This window comes from Rattus norvegicus, chromosome 5, assembly GCF_021556685.1.
Source record: "Rattus norvegicus strain SHRSP/BbbUtx chromosome 5, alternate assembly SHRSP_T2T, whole genome shotgun sequence".
NCBI lineage: Eukaryota > Metazoa > Chordata > Mammalia > Rodentia > Muridae > Rattus > Rattus norvegicus.
The window spans coordinates 54,537,777-54,565,230 of record NC_141538.1 but is presented as its reverse complement, the minus strand read 5'-3'; the positions used below and the strand labels follow the sequence as shown (position 1 = coordinate 54,565,230).

Below are 27,454 nucleotides of genomic sequence, written 5' to 3'. Positions count from 1 at the left end.
CCTGCTTGTTAGTCTGATGAAGGAAATCATAATCTCTAGTGACGAGGACCATAGTACCTGTGGCCACAGAAGCAGTCCATTATAGTGTTGAAAGTGTGCTTACAGAACTGAAGAAGATGGTAATGGCCTTCCACACAGTCACACAAGCACCTGAGTTTAGGTTCCCAGCAACCATATCAAAACCAGATGCCGTGCTGTGTAGACAGAGCCAGAAGGATTTCCGGCTCTTATATTGGCCAATCAGTGAGCTCTGGGTTCAGTGAGAGATTCTGACTTAAGAAATAGGCTAAAGAGTGAATACGATCTCACACACCATGGGTTGGGGGAGAGAGAGATGGCGCAGGGAGGAGAGAGGCAGCAGGCAGGGAGACAGATGGGGATGGAGAAAGAGAGGAAGAGAATATGTTCACAGTACTGTCCGAAATGGAGTCTAGCACGGGTGTGATACAGTGTAGGAAGAAACCCTCTATTTACCACGCAGTGACTTTCTGATCAACAGTACTGTTTTATAGAAAAACGTTGCAACCCTAATCTGAACAAGGTAGTTGTAAAATGCACATGCATTTTGCATGTATGTAGAGCACTTGAAACCATGGTAACTTTCTGCGGGTGTTCTCAATGTTTGTTTTATAAAGTAAGACCCTTTTATGTGAGGCCTGGTTGATTTTCTGTTTAGTCTACAAATGTTAATTTCTATTATGAGTAAGATATTTATGTCACTGACCTAAAGATTTAGCTTCGGCTCCCTTGACATACCAGAAAATGTGCTGTGTGCTTTCCAGGTTCTTTCGATCCATGATAGGGCCAGGGAAATCTACTACAGTGAGTTTTTTAGTTTTTGAACAAAAATTTCCAAGTGTATTTTCTTTCTTGACCTTTTGAGGTAAAGTAATAAATACTATTTCTTAGGAGATCAAATGTGTTTGGCTACTTCTTGAGTAAATTAACTTAATAACAGTTATGCCAAATGAAATACTTGGAAAGAAAACACTGGTTTTCCTTCTTCTGACTTGCGAGTCTTTGCTAGTTTGACAAGGCCTGGATGTGTAGAGGAGCGAGTGGCTTTTAAGGGCCCAGCGATGGCTCTGTCACACAGTCACTTTGTCTGTGTGCTCTCCTGCTAGCCCATCTTCATTGCGCTGGCCAGCCTGTGGACGAGCTTCCAGGATGAGACGGTTCTTATCAGCGTCCTCAGCAACCTGACCACCAACCTGGAGCTCTTCCTGGGCACCCATGACCTCCTCTTTCCCGAGAAAGTGATGCAAGGCCTTCTCGATGGCGTCATCGTGAAAACCGATATGACTCGGATAGAGGAGCACTTAGGTAAGGCACCCTAGCCATTGCCTCCTTCACTTTTAAGTTCCCATTCCCTTAAAGTCACTCTTGTTAGTTTCAAATAGTCACGTTCTAGCTTTCTGATAAAATACTAAACATCTTAATTGTGAAAGACTCATATTCATTCTAGAAAGTATGGGGGAAAATGGAAGACATTGTAACGCACACCTTGAGTTTCCAGGGTGTAGATGGTGGAGGCAGGAAGGCCAGCCTAGGCTACACAGTAAGTTCAAGGCCAGCCTGAGCTATAGAAGTCCCTGTTTAAAAAAAGGGTGGTGGAGCGTGAAAAATATAGATAGTGGAAACTGAGTTTCTTACTTTCCAGAAATTAATTCTTATTGAGGTCCTTTACGTCCCCATCTTGTGTGTCTGTGTATTTATGTCGCAGGGGGGCTGGTTTTGTAATTGATGTACTGAGAAACAGTCTTGCTCCTTTCGTTGCAGATAAAGCTCCATTTTAAAGAATGATACTTGCAACACATCTTCTTAGTGTCAAGTTGAAATTTGTGAACTAATTTAGCTAATCTTAAGCCCCTTAAAGATACATCGATAACCCACCCGCCTTGAGACAAGGTTTCTGTGGGTAGAGTTGGCTGTCCTGAAACTCACTCTGTAGACCAGCCTGGCCTCAAGCTCACAGAGATCTGCCTGCTGCCGCCTCCTGAGAGTGCTGGACTGTGCCACCACCGCCTGCTGACGTATTGATTCTTACAGAAAGGTTGACATAATCAGTCAACTTTTAATCATTTTATCAGCTTTTTACTTTTTGTATATTAATTACAGACAACCTAAACTTCGCAAGAAATATTAACGCAGAGCTTAAAACTTAACACTCAAACTTCTTCCAGAAAAATGAAGTTAGAAGTTTACTAATTTCTTTTTCAGATTCTATTTTGGTAAAAAAACGAACCAACAAAACCCAACAAACAAACAAAACCCTCCCAAAACCAAAAAAACTAGAAAATAAAAATGTAACAGTGAATTTGTTTCTTAAATTATTAGAATCTATAAAAACTGAAAGCTAACTAGGATACCCCATATCCACTCAGTGTAAGTTTTTACCACTTATTTAACTTCATCAAAACAGTGAGTCATGTCCTAGCAGATATGACAGGAAATTGAAAAGTTGGAGTAAGTTCATTAGTGACTGTTCAGCCCAGCCTCAACTTCTTAGATTTAGAGCCGTCTTTCCTACCAGAGTCAGAACTTTCTCTTCATTAGAATATTTCATCAGCTTATTCTCTCTCGAACTCGGAGAGCCATATTCTTTTGAAAGAATTTACACCTGCTTATTCAGGCTGTTGGAAGTTTGGGTCTAGCACCAGGAATATTAAAAATGTGTGTGTGTGTGTGTGTGTGTGTGTGTGTGTGTGTGTGATTATAAAAGTTAAGAATGTTGGGAAACAATTTTTATGAATGTATGATTCGTATCTAATTTATTCCTTTTAGTTGTCAATGTACGTAAAGCAACTGGTATGAGAAAGTGTCCTTAAAGGTCCAAGGAACGGCTGGAAAGATGCTCCACGGTTAAGAGCATTTCCTGCTTCCTAAGAGGACCCCAGTGTCACAGGCTGCAGCTGCAGCACCAGGGGAATCCGACACCTTCCTCTGGCTCTGGAGCACCAGACACGCATGCAGTGCACACACACACATATGTAGCTATTCACACACACACATAACATAAGCACAGCTATTTAAGAAAGAAGCCTAAAGAAAAATTTATACGTTTTAATCAAAATTAAGCTAGTAAAAGACATCTTCCTATTTGGAAGTCTTTACAGCTTTGAGATACAGTCTAGTTATGTAGTGCTGTCTTCAAAGTGTTCTCCATGTAGCGTTGTATCAAGACTTGGGCCATCCTAAATGAAGGAGATACTCTTGGTCACAGAACAGGTCTTTCTGCTCATCTCCTTGGGTCATTTACTGTGTGGCAGCAGGACCATTACGTACCCTGACAGAAGTGTTCTGGTCTGCCTTTCCCTAACCTGCAGAACAGGCTTTTCTGAAAGGTCTCTCAGGGTTCAGTCCGGAGCAAAGTTCTGTTTCTACCTTTGCTTCAGCAAGTTGCTGGCTTGGGTAGTCACTGAGGCCTTCACCCTCCTTTACATGAGTATCACCCCCAATGAGTGGTTTTGTGTACACCAGGGGAGACTTTGCCAATTTGAAAGAAGTTAATGTTTAGAATGACGTGCTGCTGACTTATTTCAGAAATTGCACCTTCTCAATGGATGAAAACCATTTCCTGTTCTTTCATTTCAGAAGAAAAAGTGCAGTTGGCAGATTTCAGAGTACTGGAGTGGCTTTTTCCGGAGACAACAGCCAATTTTAACAAACTGTTAATTCAGTACCGTGGATTTTGCGGTTACACGTTTGCTGTAACTGATGGCCTTCTCCTCCCAGGTATGTTGTTAAAGAGTCTGCGCTCCCTGCCTGTTCTGTACGAGTGCCTGCTTATACGCACTGTGTCAGCCTCGAACATTGTGTGGACTCGGACGGTGAACCAGGGAGGAGATGCCGAGATGACCTGGCGCCGTCCTCACCTGAAGGTGCTTCAAGGACAGTATGATAGCCTGAACAAGAGACTGTAAGGAATGAGGGCCGGGAGGTGTAACAGGTTGCCCGTCCCTGATCTAAAATGTTTCAGGCCAGAAATGTTTCTAATTGTGGGTTTGGGAGAGAATGGGATTATTAAGGGATACGACCCAAGTTTAAACAGAAATCTGTTGATGTTTCATAGACGTTTTCTGTTTAGCATACTAAGAGTACACTATGTTTAGCGCACCACATTTCTACTGTGACTTATCACATGAAACTTCTGTTTGTGGGGTCGTGAAGGAACCCAAACTGCTTCTGATTTTGGAGCATTTCACATTTCACAATAGGGACACTCAGCCATCATTATACAACATGGACTCTATAATGCCTTGAGACGGGGATGATTCTCCTGTACGGAGGGAGCCCAGAAGCATGGTGTAGCCGTGCTAAAGACAGAGCCTTTGAGAGAGTTACCAAAAAAGACTTATTTAACTAATGTGTTCACTTAAAAAGCGTTCGTGATCACTCCGCAGCTACCCTTCACTAACACAGGCTAGGACTTCTCTGTTAAGTTCTAAGGAAATATCTTATTAAGTAACATTTCTCTGTGGCATCTACATTATACATAACAACATTAAATTTATAAAATGAAAAGTAAATTAGATATTGGGAGGCAATAGATTATTATTCAAAAGTTCTGTGTGCAGTGGGAATGGCAAACCCATGGGGGCTAAGTCATAGTTAGTCCTAGCTGTCAGCAAGACATCCATGGGAAGAGGAAACCTCCATTCAAAAATTGCCACCACCAGGTTGACCTCTAGACATGTCTTGGAGGCCTTTTATTGAGGGATAAGTAATGTAAGAGGGCCAAGCCACCCTTGGACAGTGTCATCACCAGGCTGTAAGAAAGGTAGCTTCCACCAGCTGTATTAGTATGACACAGGAATGTAGCGGGTTAGCACATGGTACATGTACAGAGTTAGTATGTGAAAGGCTCTGGGTCGTACTGTTAGCCATATGTCTATATGTATGTATGTATGTGCACATATGTCCATGGACATGTTGGTCCTATGGCTTATCACAAACACAACATTGCTTGGTTCATGACTAATTAAATTATCGTTCTTAATTTTCACAGGAAATCCAACGATTGGTATTTTGAAATATAAAGAAAAATATTATACTTTCAACAGCAGAGATGCCGCATATTCATTTGCAGAAAATCCAGACCATTACATTAATTTGATCAAAGAGAAAGCCAAGAAGAATGCAGAGTTAATTCAGCTACTAGAGCTTCATCAGCAGTTTGAAACTCTCATACCGTATTCTCAGGTAAACATGGGAACCCTTGAAAACACCTGGGTTTGTAATTCCTGTAATTAAAGTGGCATCTCGGTATTGCTCACTGTGTAGTTTTTCCCTGACAGTGAAGTTCAGTGAGTGCAGAAGCAAGAGTAGGCTATCCAGTCTTCCCCCTCACTTTTGACCTGACAGTTTGAGACTGTGGCTCTTTGAGCCAGAAGGTCACTGTCTCCTTGAGGCTTCCTGGCCACTAAGCTCCGCCATTCTCTGTCCCCAGCAAGTGTTGGGATTCTGGCATGTATGGCCATGCCTAGCTTTTATTAGGGGCTGGGAGTTTGAACTCTGGTCTACTTGTTCTCACCCGCTTGGTACCTTTTAAGGGTGCAAGAAGGAGATCATTTTCTCTGCCAAGTAAAGGATTGAAAGGAAAAAGTGTCACGAGAAATCTTGGGGAGCCCCAGCAAAGACATCATAAGATACGCAGGAATCAAGGTCTCCTTGTGAGGCTCTTGGCTTCATTAATAAAAGGATTGAAGCTAAACATGATGGCACATCCCTTTAATCCTGGCACTCAGGAGGCAGATCAAGGAGGATTTCTGTGAGTTCGAAGCCACCCTAATTTACCTATCGAGTTCTAGACTAATCAGGCTATGGCACCAACTTCAACAAACAAGAAAAAAAAACCCAAGCCCAAACACAATATACATAGACATAAAGATATACATATGGATGAAGGGAGCTGAGAAGATGGCTTCGTGGTTAAGTGCACTCTCTGCTCTTTCAGAGGGCTTGGCTTTGGTTCCCAGCACCCAGTTCCAGGGGACTTAGTACCCTCTTCTGGCTTCTGTGGGCACCAGGTATACGTGCACATACATACATGCAGGCAAAACCAAACAAATCAAGCTCTCTTGGCTGGTGAGATAGCTCACCAGGTTAAGGCTTCTGCCACCACACCTGAAAAATCTGAGTTCAATCCCTCAAAACTACGTAAGTGAAGAAGAGAACTGACTTCTGCAAGCTGTCCTCAGACCTCCGTGTGTGCATGGGATCTACACGTGTGCACACATACAATAAATAGGTGTATACATTTTTAAAAGGAAAGAAAAAAGTCAAATGGAAACTCAGGGCCATTTATTTGTGCTTAAAGGGAAAAATCAGGGCAGGCTAACTGTAAACCTCATAGCTGCCTAAAGGAATAGAAAAGATAGTCCTCAAAGTCTGCCTTGTAAGCATGAGGTTCAGGCCAGTGTCAGAGAGAAAGGAAGGAAGGATGGAGGGAGGGAAAGAAGGAGGGAGGCAGGGAGGCAGGGAGGAAGGGAGGGAGGGAGGGAGGGAGGAAGGGAAGAAGGGAAGAAGGGAGGAAGGAACGTACATTACACTTGTCTGAGTAAAGGCAGGCAGGGCCCCCTGAACCTCATGCTTGCCCATGGACTACACTGGGGGCAGGGGTTCTGGGAAGGTGCGTGATCTTAAGGTGAACCCACCTTCCTAAGGGACCTGTTGTGTTCCGAGGCCTTGTTTCTTTGAGGTTCTCCATCCCCTCTGGCTCTTGAAATCTTCCTGCCTTCTCTTCCATTGGGTTTCCTGAGGACTGGGGAGAGGAGTTTGATGGAGACATACAATTGAGGACTGAGTGTTCTAAGGGCTCTCACTCTGCATATTGTACCTCTGTGGTCTCTGTTCCCATCTACCGCAGGTGGAAGCTTCTCTGATGAGGCTGAAGAAGACACTGGGCTATGAGTACAACAGAAGGTCACTAGGAGTCATTTTATTGCTATGTCCCTTTAGCACTGTGGTTCTCTGGGGACCAAGATTCCTTTGAGAGAGACGTATCTATCAGATATCATGTGTATCCCACATACTTACATTATAATTCATAACAGCAGCATCGTAGTTATGAAGTAGCAATGAAATACTTTTATGGTTAGGGGTCATCACAACATGGGGAAGTGTTTTAAAGGGTCACAGGATTAGGAAGGCTGAGAACCACTGCTCTAGCAGACAGTAATGTTTTTCTCCTGGGCTCCTGGTTTATCTAGTATCAAGTTCCTGGCCACCTGAGCAGTGTTGGGCTTGGTTTCCACCTCATGAAGAGGGCCCTAAATCAAATCAGATATTGTTTGGTTGCTCCCACAGCTTTGTGCCTCTGTTGCACTAGTCCATCTTGCAGGCAGGTCAACACTGTAGATTGAAGGGTTTTTAACCGGTTTATGTTTCTTTGGTACTGTGTAGAGTACTTTTCAGTACCACAAATACTAGTCAGTAGAGGTGAAGGTTCTGTGTGGGCACCAGCTGGAGCTTTCCATGTTCAATGAGCTGTGTAGATGTTATCTGAGGGCACGCACACATGTGCGAACTTGCGCTCGAGCACACACACACACACACACACACACACACACACACACACACACACACACACACATTCAAATGGCCTTAATTTTAGCTGTCTCTGTCTCTCCCATATTCTCACATTCACCTCTCATTCTCACCTCTCCCCATTCCCCTTGATCCTCCTCTTCCAGATCCCCCATCCATCTATAACTATCCCATTTCCCTTTTCTAATGAGCTTTATCTATACCTAAGTGGCCAAACCTGACCTCAGGGGCTCTACAGATTGTAACTTGGCTACCATTGACTTAAAAGGTACTATTAGCTTATAAGTGAACCATAGCATATTTGTCTTTCTAGGTGTGGGATACCTCACTCAGGATGATTTTTTTCCTAGTTCCATCTATTTACCTGCAAGTTTCAGGATGTTTTTTAATGACTGAGTAATATTCCATTGTGTAAATGCATGACATTTTCTTTGTCCATTCTTCTGTTGGGGGACATCTAAGTTATTTCCAATTTCTGGCTATTATCAACAAAGCAGCAGTGAACATGGTTATGCAACTGTCTCTGTGATACGATGAAGCGTCCTTTGGGTATACGCCCAAATCAGATACTAGTTGGTTACTTCCACTGACTTTGTGCCATTATAAAGGGTACTTTAGCTGGACCTTGAGGTAGATCTATTTCCATCGTCTTGAGGAACCGCCTCACTGATTTCCATAGTGGCCTTACATGTTTGTACTCCCATCAGCAATGGATGGATGCTCCCTTTATTCCACATCTTCACTTGCATGAGCTGTCATTTGTGTTATTAATCTTGGCCATACTGACAGGTGTGAGAAGAGATTTCAAAGTAATTTTTATTTGAATTTCCCTGATGGGTAAGGATGTTCAACATTTTTAGGTGTTTCTCAATGTATGAGTTTACTCATGAGAATTCTATGTTTAGGTCAGTACCCCATTTTTAATTGGATGATTTGTTTTATTGAGATCTAGTGTTTTGAATTTTTAATACACTTTGGATTACTAGCCCCATATTGGGTGCATAGTTCATAAAAATATTTCCCTATTCTGTGGGCTGCTGCTTTGTCTGAATGATGATGTCTATGCTGTGAATTATTCTTAGTTTCATGAGGCCCTATTTTGATGTGTTTTTGGATTTGATTTGTGAGAATTTGATTTGTGAGTAATTTTGCATTGATATTCATGAGGGAAATTGGTCTGAAGTTCTCTTCCTTTGAAGGGTCTTTGTGTGCTTTAGGTATAAGCATAATGGTGGCTTCATAGAAGAAATTAGGTAGTGTTCCTTCTGTTTCTATTTTGTGGAATAGTTTGAAGAGTATTGGCATTAGGTCTTCTACGAAGGTCTGACAGAATTCTGCCCTAAACCCATCTGGTCCCTGGCTGGTTTTGGTTGGGGGACTTTTAATGACTGCTTCTATTTCTTTAGGGGTTTTGGGACTGTTTAGATTGTTCCTCTGATACTTATTTAACTTTGGTTCCTGGTGTCTGTCTAGAAAATTGTCTATTTCCTCCAGATTTTCCAGTTTTGTTGAGTATAGGCTTTTGTAGTAGGATCTGACAATTTTTTGATTTCCTCAATTTCTGTTGTTATGTCTCCCTTTTCATTTCTGATTTTGTTAATTTGGATACTGTTCCTGTGCCCTCTGGTTAGGCTGGCTAAGGGTTTATCTATCATGTTGATTTTCTCAAAGAACCAGCTCCTGGTTTTGTTGATTCTTTGTATAGTTCTTTTTCTACTTGGCTGATTTCAGCTCTGAGTTTGGTTATTTCCTGCTGCGTATTCCTCTTGGATGAATTTGCTTCTTTTTGTTCTAGAGCTTTCAGGTGTGTTGTCAAGCTGCTAGTGTATGCTCTCTCCAATGTTTTTGAAGGCACTCAGAGCTATGAGTTTTCCTCTTAGCCCTGCTTTTATTGTATCCCATGAATTTGTGTATGTTGTGCCTTTATTTTCATTAAATTCTAAGAAGTCTTTAATTTCTTTATTTCTTCCTTGACCAAGTTGTCATTGAATAGTGTTGTTCAGCTTTCATGTGTATGTGGGCTTTCTGGTGGTTTTATTGTTATTGAAGATCAGCCTTAATCCATCGTGATCTGATAGAATGCATGTGATTATTTCAATCTCCTTGTACCTGTTGAGGCCTGTTTTGTGACTGATTATATGCTTAATTTTTGAGAAGGTACCATGAGGTGCTGAGAAGAAGGTATATTCTTTTGTTTTAGGATGAAATGTTCTACAGATGTCTGTTAAACCCATTTGGTTTATAACTTTTGTTAGTTTCACTGTGTCTCTTTTTAGTTTCTGTTTCCATGATCTTTCCATTGATGAGAGTGGAGTGCTGAAATCCACTATTCTGTGTGGTGCAATGTAAGCTTTGAGCTTTAGTAAAGTTCCTTTTATGTATGTAGGTGCCCTTGCATTTGGATCATAGATGTTCAGAATTGAGAGTTCATCTTGGTAGATTTTTTCCTTTGATGAGTATGAAGTGTCCTTCCTTATCTTTTTGATAACTTTTGGTAGAAAGTCAATTTTATTTTAAATTAGAATGGATACTCCAGCTTGTTTCCTGAAACTATTTGCTTGGAAAAATTTCCCAGCCTTTTACTCTTAGGTAGTGTCTGTCTTTGTTACTGAGCTGTGTTTCCTGTATGCAGCAAAATGCTGGGTCCTCTTTCTGTATCCAGTCTGTTAGTCTATGTCATTTTATTGGGGAATTGAGTCCATTGACATTAAGAGATATTAAGGAATAGTGATTGTTTCCTGTTATTTTTGTTGTTAGAGGTGGAATTATGTTTGTGTGGCTATCTTTTGGGTTTGTTGCAAGAAGATTACTTTCTTGCTTTTTCAAGGGTGTAGTTTCCCTCCTGGTGTTGGAGTTTTCACCTATTTTCCTTTGTAGAGCTGGATTTGTGGAAAGCTATTGTGTAAGTTTGGGTTTTTTTTTTCATGGAATATCTTGGTTTCTCCATCTATGGTGATTAAGAGTTTTGCTAGATATAGTGGCCTGGGTTGGCATTTGTGTTCTCTTAGGGTATGTATGACATCTGCCCAGGATTTTCTGGCTTTCATAGACTCTGGTGAAAAGTCTGTGATTCCTATAGGTCTGCCTTTATATGTTTCTTTACCTTTTTTCCTGAATGCTTTTGATATTCTTTCTTTGTTTTGTATATTGGGTGTTTTGACTATTATGTGAGGGGAGGAATTTCTTTTCCGGTCCAATCTTTTTGGAGTTCTGTAGGTTTCTTGTATGTTCATGGGCATCTCTTTCTTTAGGTTAGGGAAGTTTTCTTCTATAATTTTGTTGAAGATATTTACTGGCCCTTTAAGTTGGGAATCTTTGTTCTCTTTTATACCTATTATTCTTAGGTTTGGTCTTCTCATTGTGTCCTGGATTTCCTGGATGTTTTGGGTTAGGAGATTTTTGTATTTTCTTTGACTATTGTGTCAATGTTTTCTATGGAATCTTCTACCCCTGAGATTCTCTCTTCAAATCTCGTGTATTCTGCTTGTGATGCTTGCATCTGTGACCCCTGTTCTCTTTCCTAGGTTTTCTATCTGTGACCCCTGATCTCTTTCCTAGATTTTCTATCTCCAGGGTTGTCTCCCTTTGTGATTTCTTTATTGTTTCTATTCCAATTTTCAGATCCTGGATGTTTTTGTTCAATTCGGTCACCTGTTTGGTTGTGTTTTTTTGTACTTCTTTAAGGGAATTTTGTGTTTCCTCTTTAAGGTTTCTACTTGTTTACCTTTCTTCTCCTGTATTTCTTTAAGGGAGTTATTTATGTCCTTCTTAAAGTCCTCTATCATCATCATGAGATGTGATTTTAAATCCAAATCTTGCTTTTCAGGTTTGTTGTGATATCTGGGACTTGCTTTGGTAGAAGAACTGGGTTCTGATGATGCCAAGTGCCCTTGGTTTCTGTTGCTTAGGTTCTTGTGCTTGCTGCTCACCATCTGCTTATCTCTGATATTAGTTGGTCTTGCTGTCTCTAACTTGAGTTTGTCTCTCCTGTGAGCCTGTGCTCTTTGGAGTGAGAGTGCTTCTAGCAGACCAGCTCTCTGTCAGCAGGTTTTGGGTCCAAGAGCTATGGGACAGCCCCTTCTCTGGGCACAGATGGAGACTGGAAGGGTTGTTGTTTTTAAATTGGAATTGCAAGAACCTAAAGACATATTTTAGGGGAATTTATTTATTGTATCAAGTATTTCCCCTGTAGTTATTCTGTTAATCATGTCCTCCTCAAATATGATCTTTAGAGACAGTTTATTCTTTTCCCTAAAACTGTAGTAGAGACAGGTTCTCAGCAGAGTGCTAACTGTAGGAGAGACAGACTAAAACCATCAGTTCTCTTCAGCTGCACTAGAAGGTAAAAAGAAAAAGTCACACAAAGACCAATGCATCTTGCTTATTTTTAATTGAAAATTAGTTTCAAAGAACTTTGAAGTGCAAAGAACACACATTGAAGTTAACCATTTGATGATGCCCCCTCCATCCCCTCAAGAAAAGCTGTGTCCTGTTTTATCTGACTCAGGCATGGGGTATAGACGACTCTAGAGAATTAATCAAGTACTAAGTCTCTGGCCATAGAAACAGAAATGAAAGGACCAAAGGTAACCTGTGAGCTGTGCTCAGCAGCTTGCATAGCTAAGGGACAGGAGGGTAAACTCATCAATAACCTTTCATGGTGGGACTCAGCCCAAGCCTCCAGAGCTGTACGGACGAAGGAGCAGAAATAGAGCTCCAAATAGTCTTTAGTTACCTGTAGAGTTCCTCCGCTCAGGCCAAGTTAGGATCCGTGGCTTCCACACTGTTTTAGTTTGTGCTCTGTTGCTGTGATAAAACACTGACCTCTTGGGGAGGAAGTGTTTAATTGGTGTATTCCCATCCAGACACGCTGAGGAGAGAGTAGAAGTAGAGTCAATGGAGGACCGATGCCCACTGATAGCCATGGCTTGCTTGGCTTGCTTTTTATACAACTTATGACCACCTACCCTGGAGTGGCACCACCTACACCAATCCTTACAATAAAAGTCCTGTTGACTTTCCTGCAGGCCAACCTGATGGTGGCATTTCCTCAGCTGAGGTCCCTTTTACTAGATGACTCTAGCTTGTGTCAAACTGACAAAAGCCAGGACAGGGGCTAACAAGAATTTCTGGACTGATTGGCATAAGAAAGACACTTTAATACAGGCTTAACACAGAGTTAACGCTGCTTAAGGAGAAAAACAGGTACTCAGGGTGAGTACAAACTTCCCACTGGAGAGCAGCTTTTATAAATGAGAATTCCTAATATAGCAGGGAGTGTCTTTTCTCTCTGCATGTAACCTTAAAATAGGCCACGGCAGTCTTCCTTTGACATAGATTTGTTCTGTTAGGAAATGAAGGAGGGAAAGACAAGATCAGAGAAAGGGATGAGAAAAAGGGGGTTGTCCTCAGAATTTGTCTCTAGTTCTGGTTTTACCTCTAAAACTTTAAATTAAAAGAAAAATTAATGCCTCTTCTTAACTCGCATATGGTTTTTGAAGCTCTTATTAGTTTTTGTAAATTAACAATTTTATTATTTCTTTATTTAGATAATTCTGTATTTCAATTAAGTTAAGCTGTCTATTTGAGTTTTTTTATTTAAATTTTATTGCCTTGGACTTTGAGTTAAAAAAAAAAGCACTTTAGAGAATAGATATTCCCCATAGAGGGAAACATAAAGTCAACTTATCTGTAGTTAATGTTCCAGTTTTTTTTTTACACTTGAAAGTTGAATTATATACTGATCAAATATAAAACCAATGGAGTGCCAAGTATCTGTTTGCCCTGTCCTGCCCAAAAAAAAAAAACAAAAAACAAAAAAAAAAAACAACAAAAAAAAACCTTTCTTCCCTTCCTTAGGTTAGATATGAAAGAGAGCAACTGCTAGCAAGCCTAGCCAACCAAAACGCCTTCAGAGGCCAAAAGTACAGAAACCACGTCAGCAACCAAGACGCCTTCACAGCAGACAGACAAAGTGGATCCCTTAAACCAAACACTGTGAAAGCAAATCAGAAATGTCAGTGGTATTTATCTACCGAATAGGATCCTTAAACGTCCAGCTCAGAACAAGCAAACCAAGAGAGATCGGAGAGAGCCTGGAAAGAGCTCCCCAGCATCCACCTGAGGCGACAATGCCAGAGGGTTTGGCCACAGTGGTCCAGACCTCCTGTGAAGAGTAGATTGCTCTTGGGAGACTAAATTCTGGCACCATAGATGTTGATGTAAAATAGAGCTCTCACCTCGAAGGGAATAAGAAGTAACTTGTCCTGAAGCAAGATATGAGTGGACCATGGTCTAGGGTTACCCCAAATTCCATGCTCCAAGGTGTAAACAGTTTCAGGAAGGTTTTATAGTTTTACAGAACACAGAAAGTCTTAAGTGCTTTTCAAGCCCACCTGTAGAAGCTGAATGGTGAATCAAATCAAAGCGGGAGAATTTCTCCTCTAGGCCTTACATGGTATCTGATGGCATCCAGCCTTTGGTGGGGAGAGGTATTTGTTTTTATATCCAAACAACTTTACCTAAAGATTGTCACAAAGATGTTATCTCGCATATAGACACGGACAATAAATGAGTATCAAGAGTAAAGATGGCCCGAGATAATTTAGCTCTGATCTGTAGTATGCCAAATTCTCTAGAAATATTCAAATACTACTCAGTTAACCAGACAGGAAGGCTCAGTGGAAAGCACACCTTCCTTCCAGGAACTTCCATTCATGCATGCTAATACTCAGCTCACTTCCTTTACTTGTACACAGTTCAGCATCTCCTTCCAAGGGGATGGTGCCACCAAAGGGGGGCTGGGGGTGGGAAGTCTTCCTACTTCAATTAACCCAGTCAAGATAATCTTCCATAGACTTTCAAGTCAACCTGATCTAGAAAAGTCTTCATCAAGACTCCTTTTCCAGAAGATTCTAGATTGTTCTATGTTCGTAGTTAAAACTAACCATCACAAATACCTCTGCATATTCTCTTTTTGCATTTTTTAATTTTTGTTGATTAGTCCTATTTGTTCTTTCATCTGTGAAAGACTGGGGTTGGGAAGATCAAGGGCATAACTGAAATGAAGACCAGCAAAGGACTCGGCTTATTTGGGAAAGCAGAGTGCAAACATCATCTAGCAGGTGCATTGTCCTGGCCTGACGTTAGCTCAGCACATCTTCTTCACTCAGTAGTAAAATTAAGACTTAATAAAACGTCCAAGCTTCCTTTAGAGGACTGGAAACAGAAAACCAAGGGCAAACGATGCGCTTCTGTCATTACCAGGCTGAGGAGTGGAGCAGGCGCACTGCAGTCATTACCAGGCTGAGGAGTGGAGCAGGCACACTGCAGTCATTACCAGGCTGAGGAGTGGAACAGGCGCACTGCAGTCATTACCAGGCTGAGGAGTGGAACAGGCGCACTGCAGTCATTACCAGGCTGAGGAGTGGAGCAGGCGCTGAGCCGTGTTGTGGGCCTTGTTGATGGAGCCTGTATTTACCTCACACATAGTTTTTAATTCGTACCACACTGACAACAAACCTTAGCAGTTCTGAGGAGAAGTGATTAAAAGGAGTGTCACTAGATTCCTGATGTGGTCTGTTGTAGGACCCCCTACCCCGACTCCTATGATTTTAGCAGGTTAAAAGTCCCCTGTTATATCATTTGTTGAGATTATATCAAATTGTTTTTCCATCTATTGAGAGACGAATCAGCGTTTGCTCTAAAGTCTAACAGTGTTGTAAATTACTACGTAATAATTTACTTATAAGATTAAGACGTTATATTAAGCTTGAGCTGACTTTGCCCAGTTCTATCATAGTTAATATATAGTCCTACAACTAATTTAATATCAGATGTTTTTCAGGTACAGTATTCTTATTCTTATATCAGATTTAATGGCTTTTATTGTCCTAGGAATTTATTTAAATTATTCTCATGAAGATCTTATGATGGTTTAATCTCTACATGAACTATTGCCCAACTCCTTTTACTTGTTTTTTGGTTTTTGAGACAGGGTCTCACTTGGGAGCCCTGTCGGACCTGGAGCTTGCTATGTAAAGCAGGCTGGCCTTGAACTCTGTTTCCCAAGTGCTCTGATAAAGATGTGTGCCACCAAGTCTGCCCTTTCTGTTGCACCTTGTGTGTGTGTGTGTGTGTGTGTGTGTGTGTGTGTGTTTTACTGTGTTTGCCTTGAACCCACACTCTTCTTGCTTTCCCCTTCTACTATGCTGCTTTTAAATTCCCTAAGTTACTTAGCTTAGACTTCTCTGTGTTTTTACTCTTCAAGGGTCTTGTCTTGCTTTGTCAAACTTATTATTCCTTTTACTTTTACTTTTACTTGGTCTTTTACTAAAGCACCAATGATTGGATCTTCCAGTCCTGCCTCACATCTGTGTCCATTTCCACGCTGCATGCTGTGGTCCTTATGACATCCCCCTGCGGACTTCCTTTATTTTATTCCACTCGTTCCCCACCTCCCTTCAGGAAGAGGTTGTCCCATTAGTTTTCATGCTTTAGCCAATTCAGCTATAGGCCACAGCTTTTAAACACATTCTCTTCACAGGTCAGTTCTCCATATCTTGGCATCTTTATCAACATAAAGTTGTCAGCTTGCTCACATAGAACAATTTTTACTTTTAACTCCAAAAAATTCTATTTTTTAAAAGATTTATTTATTTTATGTTTGTAAATATAATGTAGCTATCTTCAGACACACCAGAAGAGAGCATTTGATCCCATTACAGATGGTTGTGAGCCACCATGTGTTTGCTGGGAATTGAACTCAGGACCTCTGGAAAAGCAGTCAGTGCTCTTAACCTCTGAGCCATCTCTCCAGCCTCTCAGCCTCTCATGTGAGACTTTAAAGTGTACTTTTCTTTCTTACAAATATGTATATGAGTCTTTCAGATAAAAAAAAAACAAAAGGGAGCTAATGAGATAGCTCAGCAGCTAAGAACATTTACTCCTTGCTCTTTCATAGGGCTTGAGTATTTAATTTTGGGATTGTATGATTACTGTCATAAAAAGCCTCAAAACTATTTGTAGCCCCAAATCATTATGATCATTCTTGATGTTTACCATCAAGTTAGTTTTCTCAAGTCCTAAAATTTTAAGTTGTAGATTCCCTGTATATTATCAGGTCCTTGTTATGAATATTATAAAAATTATTATCTTAAGTATTATGTATATATTTGTGCTCAATGAGATGTATTATACAAACTTCTAATTTAGAACAAATATGGAAGGACTCGATTATTCAAAAAAGTATGAGAGGAAAATGTTAATAAATATTTTCATATAAATCAGAAAAATGACATTTGCCACCTTACTCTGACCTTTAAAAGCTTTGGTGTGTTTAATCTTCACCTGACTTTCAGGAGATCCACGGTTACTATGTTGCTGTTTGTATTATCCCTTACTGCTAATTCCCATCCATGACATCTCAGTGTCAGGAAACAATGAGTTAATATCCTGGTCCACACTGTTTTACTTGCCTAGATCTTTTCTTAAAAGATCTTTTTTCTTAAGATATACTTTTTAAAAGTCATTTTTAATGGGTAAAATCATGACTCTCATGCAGATATAAAAATGAGCATGTGTTAAGGAGTGCAGTCAAGTCTTGAGTCAGTCATGAGCATTTGCCAGCAGTCTAACAGAACAGCCTAAGCTCAGGGTGCTGGTGCACTCCTAGAATCCCAGAATTGGGGGTGGGGAGTGGGAGGTGGGGGGGGGAGCTGGAGGATAGCAAAATTGTAGCCAGCCTGGGATACGGGATGTAACCTTGTGTCAAACCCCTCCTCAACAAAAAGAGGAAGAGTCTTACTAGACACATTATGTCAGGGTGGTGAAGCAGGAGTGAGCAGGAGGGTGGGGGAGCACCCTCATAGAGGTACGGAGAAGAGGATGGAATAGGGGGTTTACTAGAGGAAACCAGGAGGGGGATGACATTTGAAATGTAAATATATAAAAGATCCAATAAAAAAGTATAAAATAAAAAAAAGAGGGACAAAGGAGAAAGACCTGGGCACACAGAGGAAAACCGTGTTTTAATAGAAAACTATGCATTGTCTCAAGAGCACACACTTCTGGTTACCTAAGTCTAACCTTTAACTGTCTTTAGCTGTCTCTCCAGCTGAACCCCATTTTAATAGGGTTACTTGGTTCTCCAGAGTCTAACTTCTTTGTATACATTGGATATTAGCCCTCTATCCGATGTAGTATTGGTAAAGATCTTTTCCCAATCTGTTGGTTGCCGTTTTGTCCTAATGACAGTGCCCTTTGCCTTACAGAAACTTCTCAATTTTATGACGTCCCGTTTCTTTTCTTTTCTTTTTTTTTTTTTTTTTTTTTTTTTTTTTTTTTTTTTTTGGTTCTTTTTTTCGGAGCTGGGGACCGAACCCAGGGCCTTGCGCTTCCTAGGTAAGCGCTCTACCACTGAGCTAAATCCCCAGCCCCGACGTCCCATTTCTTTATTGTTGATCTTAAAGCATAATACCATTGGTATTCTGTTCAGGAAAATTTCCCCAGTGTTTGAGACTCTTCCCCACTTTTTCTTCTATTAGTTTGAGTGTATCTGGTATGATGTGGAGCTCCTTGATCCACTTGGACTTGAGCCATGTAAAAGGAGATAAGACTGAGTCGGTCGATTTGCATTCTTCTACATGCTGACTTTCAGTTGAACCAGCACCATTTGTTGAAAATACGTCTTTTTTCTACTGGATGGTTTTAGCTCCTTTGTCAAAGATCAAGGTGTGTGGGTTCATTTCTGGGTCTTCTATTCTATTCCATTGATCTACCTGCCTGTCTCTGTACCAATACCATACAGGTTTTTTTTTTTTTTTTAAATCACTATTGCTCTGCAATTCTGCTTGAGGTCAGGGTTTGTGGTTCCTCCAGAAGTTCTTTATTGTTGAGGATAGTTTTTGCTATGCTGTATTTTTTTTTGTTATTCCAAATGAATTTGCAAATTGCTCTTTCTAACTCTATAAAGAATTGAATTTGAATTTTGATGGGGATTGCATTAAATCTGTAGATTGCTTTTGGCAAAACGGCCATTTTTACTATATTAATCCTGCCAATCCATGAGCATGGAAGATCTTTCCATCTTCTGAGATCTTCTTCAGAGACTTGAAGTTCTTATCATACAGATCTTTCACTTGCTTGCTTAGAGTCACACCGAGGTATTTAATGTTTTTTTTTTATTTTTTTTTATTTTTTATTTTTTTATTAACTTGAGTATTTCTTATATACATTTCAAGTGTTATTCCCTTTCCCGGTTTCCGGGCAAAATACCCCTCCCCCCTCCCCTTCCTTATGGGTGTTCCCCTCCCAACCCTCACCCCATTGCCGCCCTCCCCGCATAGTCTAGTTCACTGGGGGTTCAGTCTTAGCAGGACCCAGGGCTTCCCCTTGCACTGGTGCTCTTACTAGGATATTCATTGCTACCTATGGGGTCAGAGTCCAGGGTCAGTCCATATATAGTCTTTAGGTAGTGGCTTAGTCCCTGGAAGCTCTGGTTGCTTGACATTGTTGTACTTTTGGGGTCTCGAGCCCCTTCAAGCTCTTCCAGTTCTTCTTCTGATTCCTTCAACGGGGGACCTATTCTCAGCTCAGTGGTTTGCTGCTGGCATTCGCCTCTGTATTTGCTGTATTCTGGCTGTGTCTCTCAGGAGCGATCTACATCCGGCTCCTGTCGGTCTGCACTTCTTTGCTTCATCCATCTTGTCCAATTGGGTGGCTGTATATGTATGGGCCACCTGTGGGGCAGGCTCTGAATGGGTGTTCCTTCAGTCTCTGTTTTAATCTTTGCCTCTCCCTTCCCAGCCAAGGGTATTCTTTTTCCTCATTTAAAGAAGGAGTGAAGCATTCACATTTTGATCATCCGTCTTGAGTTTCGTTTGTTCTAGGGATCTAGGGTAATTCAAGCATTTGGGCTAATAGCCACTTATCAATGAGTGCATACCATGTATGTCTTTCTGTGATTGGGTTAGCTCACTCAGGATGATATTTTCCAGTTCCAACCATTTGCCTACGAATTTCATAGACTCGTTGTTTTTGATAGCTGAGTAATATTCCATTGTGTAGATGTACCACATTTTCTGTATCCATTCCTCTGTTGAAGGGCATCTGGGTTCTTTCCAGTTTCTGGCTATTATAAATAAGGCTGCGATGAACATAGTGGAGCACGTGTCTCTTTTATATGTTGAGGCATCTTTTGGGTATATGCCCAAGAGAGGTATAGCTGGATCCTCAGGCAGTTCAATGTCCAATTTTCTGAGGAACCTCCAGACTGATTTCCAGAATGGTTGTACCAGTCTGCAATCCCACCAACAATGGAGGAGTGTTCCTCTTTCTCCACATCCTTGCCAGCATCTGCTGTCACCTGAGTTTTTGATCTTAGCCATTCTCACTGGTGTGAGGTGAAATCTCAGGGTTGTTTTGATTTGCATTTCCCTTATGACTAAAGATGTTGAACATTTCTTTAGGTGTTTCTCAGCCATTCGGCATTCCTCAGCTGTGAATTCTTTGTTTAGCTCTGAACCCCATTTTTTAATAGGGTTATTTGTTTCCCTGCGGTCTAACTTCTTGAGTTCTTTGTATATTTTGGATATAAGGCCTCTATCTGTTGTAGGATTGGTAAAGATCTTTTCCCAATCTGTTGGTTGCCGTTTTGTCCTAACCACCGTGTCCTTTGCCTTACAGATGCTTTGCAGTTTTATGAGATCCCATTTGTCGATTCTTGATCTTAGAGCATAAGCCATTGGTGTTTTGTTCAGGAAATTTTTTCCAGTGCCCATGTGTTCCAGATGCTTCCCTAGTTTTTCTTCTATTAGTTTGAGTGTGTCTGGTTTGATGTGGAGGTCCTTGATCCACTTGGACTTAAGCTTTGTACAGGGTGATAAGCATGGATCGATCTGCATTCTTCTACATGTTGCCCTCCAGTTGAACCAGCACCATTTGCTGAAAATGCTATCTTTTTTCCATTTGATGGTTTTGGCTCCTTTGTCAAAAATCAAGTGACCATAGGTGTGTGGGTTCATTTCTGGGTCTTCAATTCTATTCCATTGGTCTATCTGTCTGTCTCTGTACCAATACCATGCAGTTTTTATCACTATTGCTCTGTAATACTGCTTGAGTTCAGGGATAGTGATTCCCCCTGAAGTCCTTTTATTGTTGAGGATAGCTTTAGCTATCCTGGGTTTTTTGTTATTCCAGATGAATTTGCAAATTGTTCTGTCTAACTCTTTGAAGAATTGGATTGGTATTTTGATGGGGATTGCATTGAATCTGTAGATTGCTTTTGGTAAAATGGCCATTTTTACTATATTAATCCTGCCAATCCATGAGCATGGGAGATCTTTCCATCTTCTGAGGTCTTCTTCAATTTCTTTCCTCAGTGTCTTGAAGTTCTTATTGTACAGATCTTTTACTTGCTTGGTTAAAGTCACACCGAGGTACTTTATATTATTTGGGTCTATTATGAAGGGTGTCGTTTCCCTAATTTCTTTCTCGGCTTGTTTCTCTTTTGTATAGAGGAAGGCAACTGATTTATTTGAGTTAATTTTATACCCAGCCACTTTGCTGAAGTTGTTTATCAGCTTTAGTAGTTCGCTGGTGGAACTTTTGGGATCACTTAAATATACTATCATGTCATCTGCAAATAGTGATATTTTGACTTCTTCTTTTCCGATCTGTATCCCCTTGATCTCCTTTTGTTGTCTGATTGCTCTGGCTAGAACTTCAAGAACTATATTGAATAAGTAGGGAGAGAGTGGGCAGCCTTGTCTAGTCCCTGATTTTAGTGAGATTGCTTCGAGTTTCTCTCCATTTAGTTTAATGTTAGCAACTGGTTTGCTGTATATGGCTTTTACTATGTTTAGGTATGGGCCTTGAATTCCTATTCTTTCCAGGACTTTTATCATGAAGGGGTGTTGAATTTTGTCAAATGCTTTCTCAGCATCTAATGAAATGATCATGTGGTTTTGTTCTTTCAGTTTGTTTATATGATGGATCACGTTGATGGTTTTCCGTATATTAAACCATCCCTGCATGCCTGGGATGAAGCCTACTTGATCATGGTGGATGATTGTTTTGATGTGCTCTTGAATTCGGTTTGCCAGAATTTTATTGAGTATTTTTGCGTCGATATTCATAAGGGAAATTGGTCTGAAGTTCTCTTTCTTTGTTGTGTCTTTGTGTGGTTTAGGTATAAGAGTAATTGTGGCTTCGTAGAAGGAATTCGGTAGTGCTCCATCTGTTTCAATTTTGTGGAATAGTTTGGATAATATTGGTATGAGGTCTTCTATGAAGGTTTGATAGAATTCTGCACTAAACCCGTCTGGACCTGGGCTCTTTTTGGTTGGAAGACCTTTAATGACTGCTTCTATTTCCTTAGGAGTTATGGGGTTGTTTAACTGGTTTATCTGTTCCTGATTTAACTTCGATACCTGGTATCTGTCTAGGAAATTGTCCATTTCCTGAAGATTTTCAAATTTTGTTGAATATAGGTTTTTATAGTAAGATCTGATGATTTTTTGAATTTCCTCTGAATCTGTAGTTATGTCTCCCTTTTCATTTCTAATTTTGTTAATTTGGACGCACTCTCTGTGTCCTCTCGTTAGTCTGGCTAAGGGTTTATCTATCTTGTTGATTTTCTCAAAGAACCAACTTTTGGTTCTGTTGATTCTTTCTATGGTCCTTTTTGTTTCTACTTGGTTGATTTCAGCTCTGAGTTTGATTATTTCCTGCCTTCTACTCCTCCTGGGTGTATTTGCTTCTTTTTGTTCTAGAGCTTTTAGGTGTGCTCTCAAGCTGCTGACATATGCTCTTTCCTGTTTCTTTCTGCAGGCACTCAGCGCTATGAGTTTTCCTCTTAGCACAGCTTTCATTGTGTCCCATAAGTTTGGGTATGTTGTATCTTCATTTTCATTAAATTCTAAAAAGTTTTTAATTTCTTTCTTTATTTCTTCCTTGACCAGGTTATCATTGAGTAGAGCATTGTTCAATTTCCACGTATATGTGGGCATTCTTCCCTTATTGTTATTGAAGACCAGTTTTAGGCCGTGGTGGTCCGATAGCATGCATGGGATTATCTCTATCTTTCTGTACCTGTTCAGGCCCGTTTTTTGACCAATTATATGGTCAATTTTGGAGAAAGTACCATGAGGAGCTGAGAAGAAGGTATATCCTTTTGCTTTAGGATAGAATGTTCTATAAATATCCGTTAAGTCCATTTGGCTCATGACTTCTCTTAGTCTGTCGACATCACTGTTTAATTTCTGTTTCCATGATCTGTCCATTGATGAGAGTGGGGTGTTGAAATCTCCCACTATTATTGTGTGAGGTGCAATGTGTGTTTTGAGCTTTAGTAAGGTTTCTTTTACGTATGTAGGTGCCCTTGTATTTGGGGCATAGATATTTAGGATTGAGAGTTCATCTTGGTGGATTTTTCCTTTGATGAATATGAAGTGTCCTTCCTTATCTTTTTTGATGACTTTTAGTTGGAAATTGATTTTATTTGATATTAGAATGGCTACTCCAGCTTGCTTCTTCTGACCATTTGCTTGGAAAGTTGTTTTCCAGCCTTTCACTCTGAGGTAGTGTCTGTCTTTTTCTCTGAGGTGTGTTTCCTGTAGGCAGCAGAATGCAGGGTCCTCATTGCGTATCCAGTTTGTTAATCTATGTCTTTTTATTGGGGAGTTGAGGCCATTGATATTGAGAGATATTAAGGAATAGTGATTATTGTTTCCCTTTATATTCATATTTGGATGTGAGGTTATGTTTGTGTGCTTTCATTCTCTTTGTTTTGTTGCCGAGACGATTAGTTTCTTGCTTCTTCTAGGGTATAGCTTGCCTCCTTATGTTGGGCTTTACCATTTATTATCCTTTGTAGTGCTGGATTTGTAGAAAGATATTGTGTAAATTTGGTTTTGTCATGGAATATCTTGGTTTCTCCATCTATGTTAATTGAGAGTTTTGTTGGATACAGTAACCTGGGCTGGCATTTGTGTTCTCTTAGGGTCTGTATGACATCAGTCCAGGATCTTCTGGCCTTCATAGTTTCTGGCGAGAAGTCTGGTGTGATTCTGATAGGTCTCCCTTTATATGTTACTTGACCTTTTTCCCTTACTGCTTTTAATATTCTTTCTTTATTTTGTGCGTTTGGTGTTTTGACAATTATGTGACGGGAGGTGTTTCTTTTCTGGTCCAATCTATTTGGAGTTCTGTAGGCTTCTTGTATGTCTATGGGTATCTCTTTTTTTAGGTTAGGGAAGTTTTCTTCTATGATTTTGTTGAAGATATTTACTGGTCCTTTGACCTGGGAGTCTTCACTCTCTTCTATACCTATTATCCTTAGGTTTGATCTTCTCATTGAGTCCTGGATTTCCTGTATGTTTTGGACCAGTAGCTTTTTCCGCTTTACATTATCTTTGACAGTTGAGTCAATGATTTCTATGGAATCTTCTGCTCCTGAGATTCTCTCTTCCATCTCTTGAATTCTGTTGGTGAGGCTTGTATCTACAGCTCCTTGTCTCTTCTTTTGGTTTTCTATATCCAGGGTTGTTTCCATGTGTTCTTTCTTGATTGCTTCTATTTCCATTTTTAATTCCTTCAACTGTTTGATTGTGTTTTCCTGGAATTCTTTCAGGGATTTTTGCGATTCCTCTCTGTAGGCTTTTACTTGTTTATTAATGTTTTCCTGTGCTTCCCTAAGTGTGTTCATGTCTTTCTTGAAGTCCTCCAGCATCATGATCAAATATGATTTTGTAACTAGATCTTGCTTTTCTGGTGTGTTTGGATATTCCATGTTTGTTTTGGTGGGAGAATTGGGCTCCGATGATGGCATGTAGTCTTGGTTTCTGTTGCTTGGGTTCCTGCGCTTGCCTCTCGCCATCAGATTATCTCTAGTGTTACTTTGTTCTGCTATTTCTGACAGTGGCTAGACTGTCCTATAAGCCTGTGTGACAGGAGTGCTGTAGACCTGTTTTCCTCTCTTTCAGTCAGTTATGGGGACAGAGTGTTCTGCTTTCTGGCGTGTAGTTTTTCCTCTCTACAGGTCTTCAGCTGTTCCTGTGGGCCTGTGTCTTGAGTTCACCAGGCAGCTTTCTTGCAGCAGAAAATTTGGTCTTACCTGTGGTCCCGAGGCTCAGGTTTGCTCGTGGGGTGCTGCCCACGGGCTCTCTGCAGCGGCAGCAACCAGGAAGACCTGTGCTGCCCCTTCCGGGAACTTCAGTGCACCAGGGTTCCAGATGGTCTTTGGCTTTTTCCTCTGGCGTCCGAGATGTGTGTGCAGGGAGCAGTCACTTCTGGTTTCCCAGGCTTGTCTGCCTCTCTGAAGGTTTAGCTCTCCCTCCCACGGGATTTGGGTGCAGAGAACTGTTTATCCGGTCTGTTTCTTTCAGGTTCCGGTGGTGTCTCAGGCACAGGGGTCCTGCCGCTCCTGGGCCCTTCCCCACGGGAGCCCAGAGGCCTTATACAGTTTCCTCTTGGGCCAGGGATGTGGGCAGGGGTGAGCAGAGTTGGTGGTCTCTTCCGCTCTGCAGCCTCAGGAGTGCCCACCTGACCAGGCGGTTGGGTCTCTCTCTCACCGGGTCTGGGAGCAGAGAGCTGCTGCGGGCTGGGATCCGCGGGTGTGGGACTTCCGGTAAACACAGAACGTGCCCGGTCCTAGAGAAATTCTGCTTTCCTGTGTCCCAAGCTCACCAGGCAGCTTTCTTGCAGCAGAAAATTTGGTCTTACCTGTGGTCCCGAGGCTCAGGTTCGCTCGTGGGGTGCTCCCCACGGGCTCTCTGCAGCGGCAGCAACCAGGAAGACCCGAGGTATTTAATGTTATTTGGGACTATTGTGAAGGGTGTCATTTCCCTAATGTCTTTCTCAGCTTGGTTATCCTTTGTGTAGAGGAAGGCTACTGATTTGTTTTAGTTAATTTTATACCCAGATACTTTGCTGAAGTTGTTTATCAGGTTTAGTAGTTCTCTGGTGCAACCTTTGGGGTCACTTAAGTATACTATCATATCATCTGCAAATAGTGATATTTTGACTTCTTCCTTTCCAGGTGTATGTGCTTGATCTCCTTTCGTTCTCTGATGGCTCTGCTAGGACCTTGAGTACTATATTGAATAAGTAGGGAGAGAGTGGGGAGCCTTGTCTAGTCCCTGATTTTAGTGGGATTGTTTCAAGTTTCTCTCCATTTAGTTTGATGTTAGCTACTGGTTTGCTGTATATTGCTTTTACTATATTTAGGTATGGGCCTTGAATTCCTGATCTTTCCAGATCAGGAATTCTGCACTAAACCTCTCTGGTCCTGGGCTCTTTTTGGTTGGGAGACTTTTAATGACTGCTTCTATTTCTTTAGGAGTTATGGGGTTGTTTAAATGGTTCATCTGATCCTGATTCAACTTTGGTACCTGGTATTTGTCTAGAAAATTGTTCATTTCCTGCAGATTTTCAAGTTTTGTTGAATATAGGCTTTTGTAGTAGGATCTGATGATTTCTTTTAATTTCCTGAGATTCTGTAGTTTTGTCTCCCTTTTCATTTCTGATTTTGTTAATTTGGACACACTCCATGTACCCTCTGGTTAGTCTGGCTAAGGGTTTATCTATCTTGTTGATTTTCTCAAAGAACCAGCTCCAGGTTTTGTTGATTCTTGGTATAGTCCTTTTTGTTTCTACTTGGTTGATTTCAGCCCTGAGTTTGATTATTTCCTGCCTTCTACTCCTCTTGGGTGTATTTGCTTCTTTTTGTTCTAGATCTATTAGGTGTGCTGTCAAGTTGCAGATATATGCTCTTTCCTGTTTCTTTTTGCAGGCACTCAGAGCTATGAGTTTTCCTCTTAGCACTGCTTTCTTTATGTCCCATAAGTTTGGGTATGTTGTACCTTCATTTTCATTAAATTCTAAGAAGTCTTTAATTTCTTTATTTCTTCCTTGACCAAGTTGTCATTGAGTAGAGTGTTGTTCAATTTCCATGTATAATGTGGGCATTCTCTCGTTACTGTTGTTATTGAAGACCAGCCTTAGTTTGTGGTGATCTGATAGGACACATGGGATTATTTCTATCTTCTTGTATCTGTTGAGGCCTGTTTTTTTATGACCAATTATATGGTCAATTTTAGGGAAGGTGCCATGAGGTGCTGAGAAGAAGGTTTATCTTTTTGTTTTAGGATGGAATGTTCTATAAATATCTATTAAATCCATTTGGTTCATGACTTCTGTTAGTTTCTCAATGTCTCTGTTTAATTTCTGTTTCCATGATCTGTCCATTGACGAAAGTGGGGTATTGAAATCTCCTCCTATTATTGTGTGAGCTGCAATGTGTGCTTTGAGCTTTAGTAAGGTTTCTTTATGTATGTAGGTGCCCTTGCATTTGTAGCATAGATAATTAGGATTGTGAGTTCATCTTGGTAGATTTTTCCTTTGATGAATATGAAGTGTCCTTCCTTATCTTTTTTGATGACTTTTGGTCGAAATTCGATTTTATTCGATATTAGAATGGCTACTCCAGCTTGCTTCTTCAAACCATTTGATTGGAAAGTTGTTTTCCAGCCATTTACTCTGAGGTAGTATCTGTCTTTGTCTCTGAGGTATGTTTCCTGTATGCAGTAAAATGCTGGGTCCTCTTTACATATCCAGTCTGTTAGTCTATGTCTTTTTATTGGGGAATTGAGCCCATTGATGTTGAGAGAGATTAAGGAATAGTGATTGTTGCTTCCTGTGATTTTCTTTTTTTTTCTTTTTTTCTTTTATTGGATATTTAAAAAAATTTACATTTCAAATGTTCTTCTCTTTCTTCCTGTGATTTTCATATTTAGAAGTGGAATTATGTTTGTGTGTGTCTCTTCTTTTGGTTTCGTTGCCAGATTACTTTCTTTCTTTTTCTACTGGGTAGTTTCCTTCCTTGTGTTGGAATTTTCCATCTATTATC

At 40.7% G+C, this 27,454-nt stretch overlaps 1 protein-coding gene across 2 annotated transcripts in view; it reads left to right on the top strand.

Annotated features, from left to right (window-relative positions):
* Cfap206 (cilia and flagella associated protein 206) overlaps window positions 1-27,454 on the top strand; it is a 44,766-nt gene that overhangs the window by 9,733 nt on the left and 7,579 nt on the right. For both annotated transcript variants that reach the window (XM_087550194.1, NM_001079701.1), the window contains 3 exon segments: window positions 1,125-1,323; window positions 3,595-3,735; window positions 5,009-5,202. In XM_087550194.1, coding sequence (XP_087406320.1) covers window positions 1,125-1,323; window positions 3,595-3,735; window positions 5,009-5,202 — 534 coding nt within the window.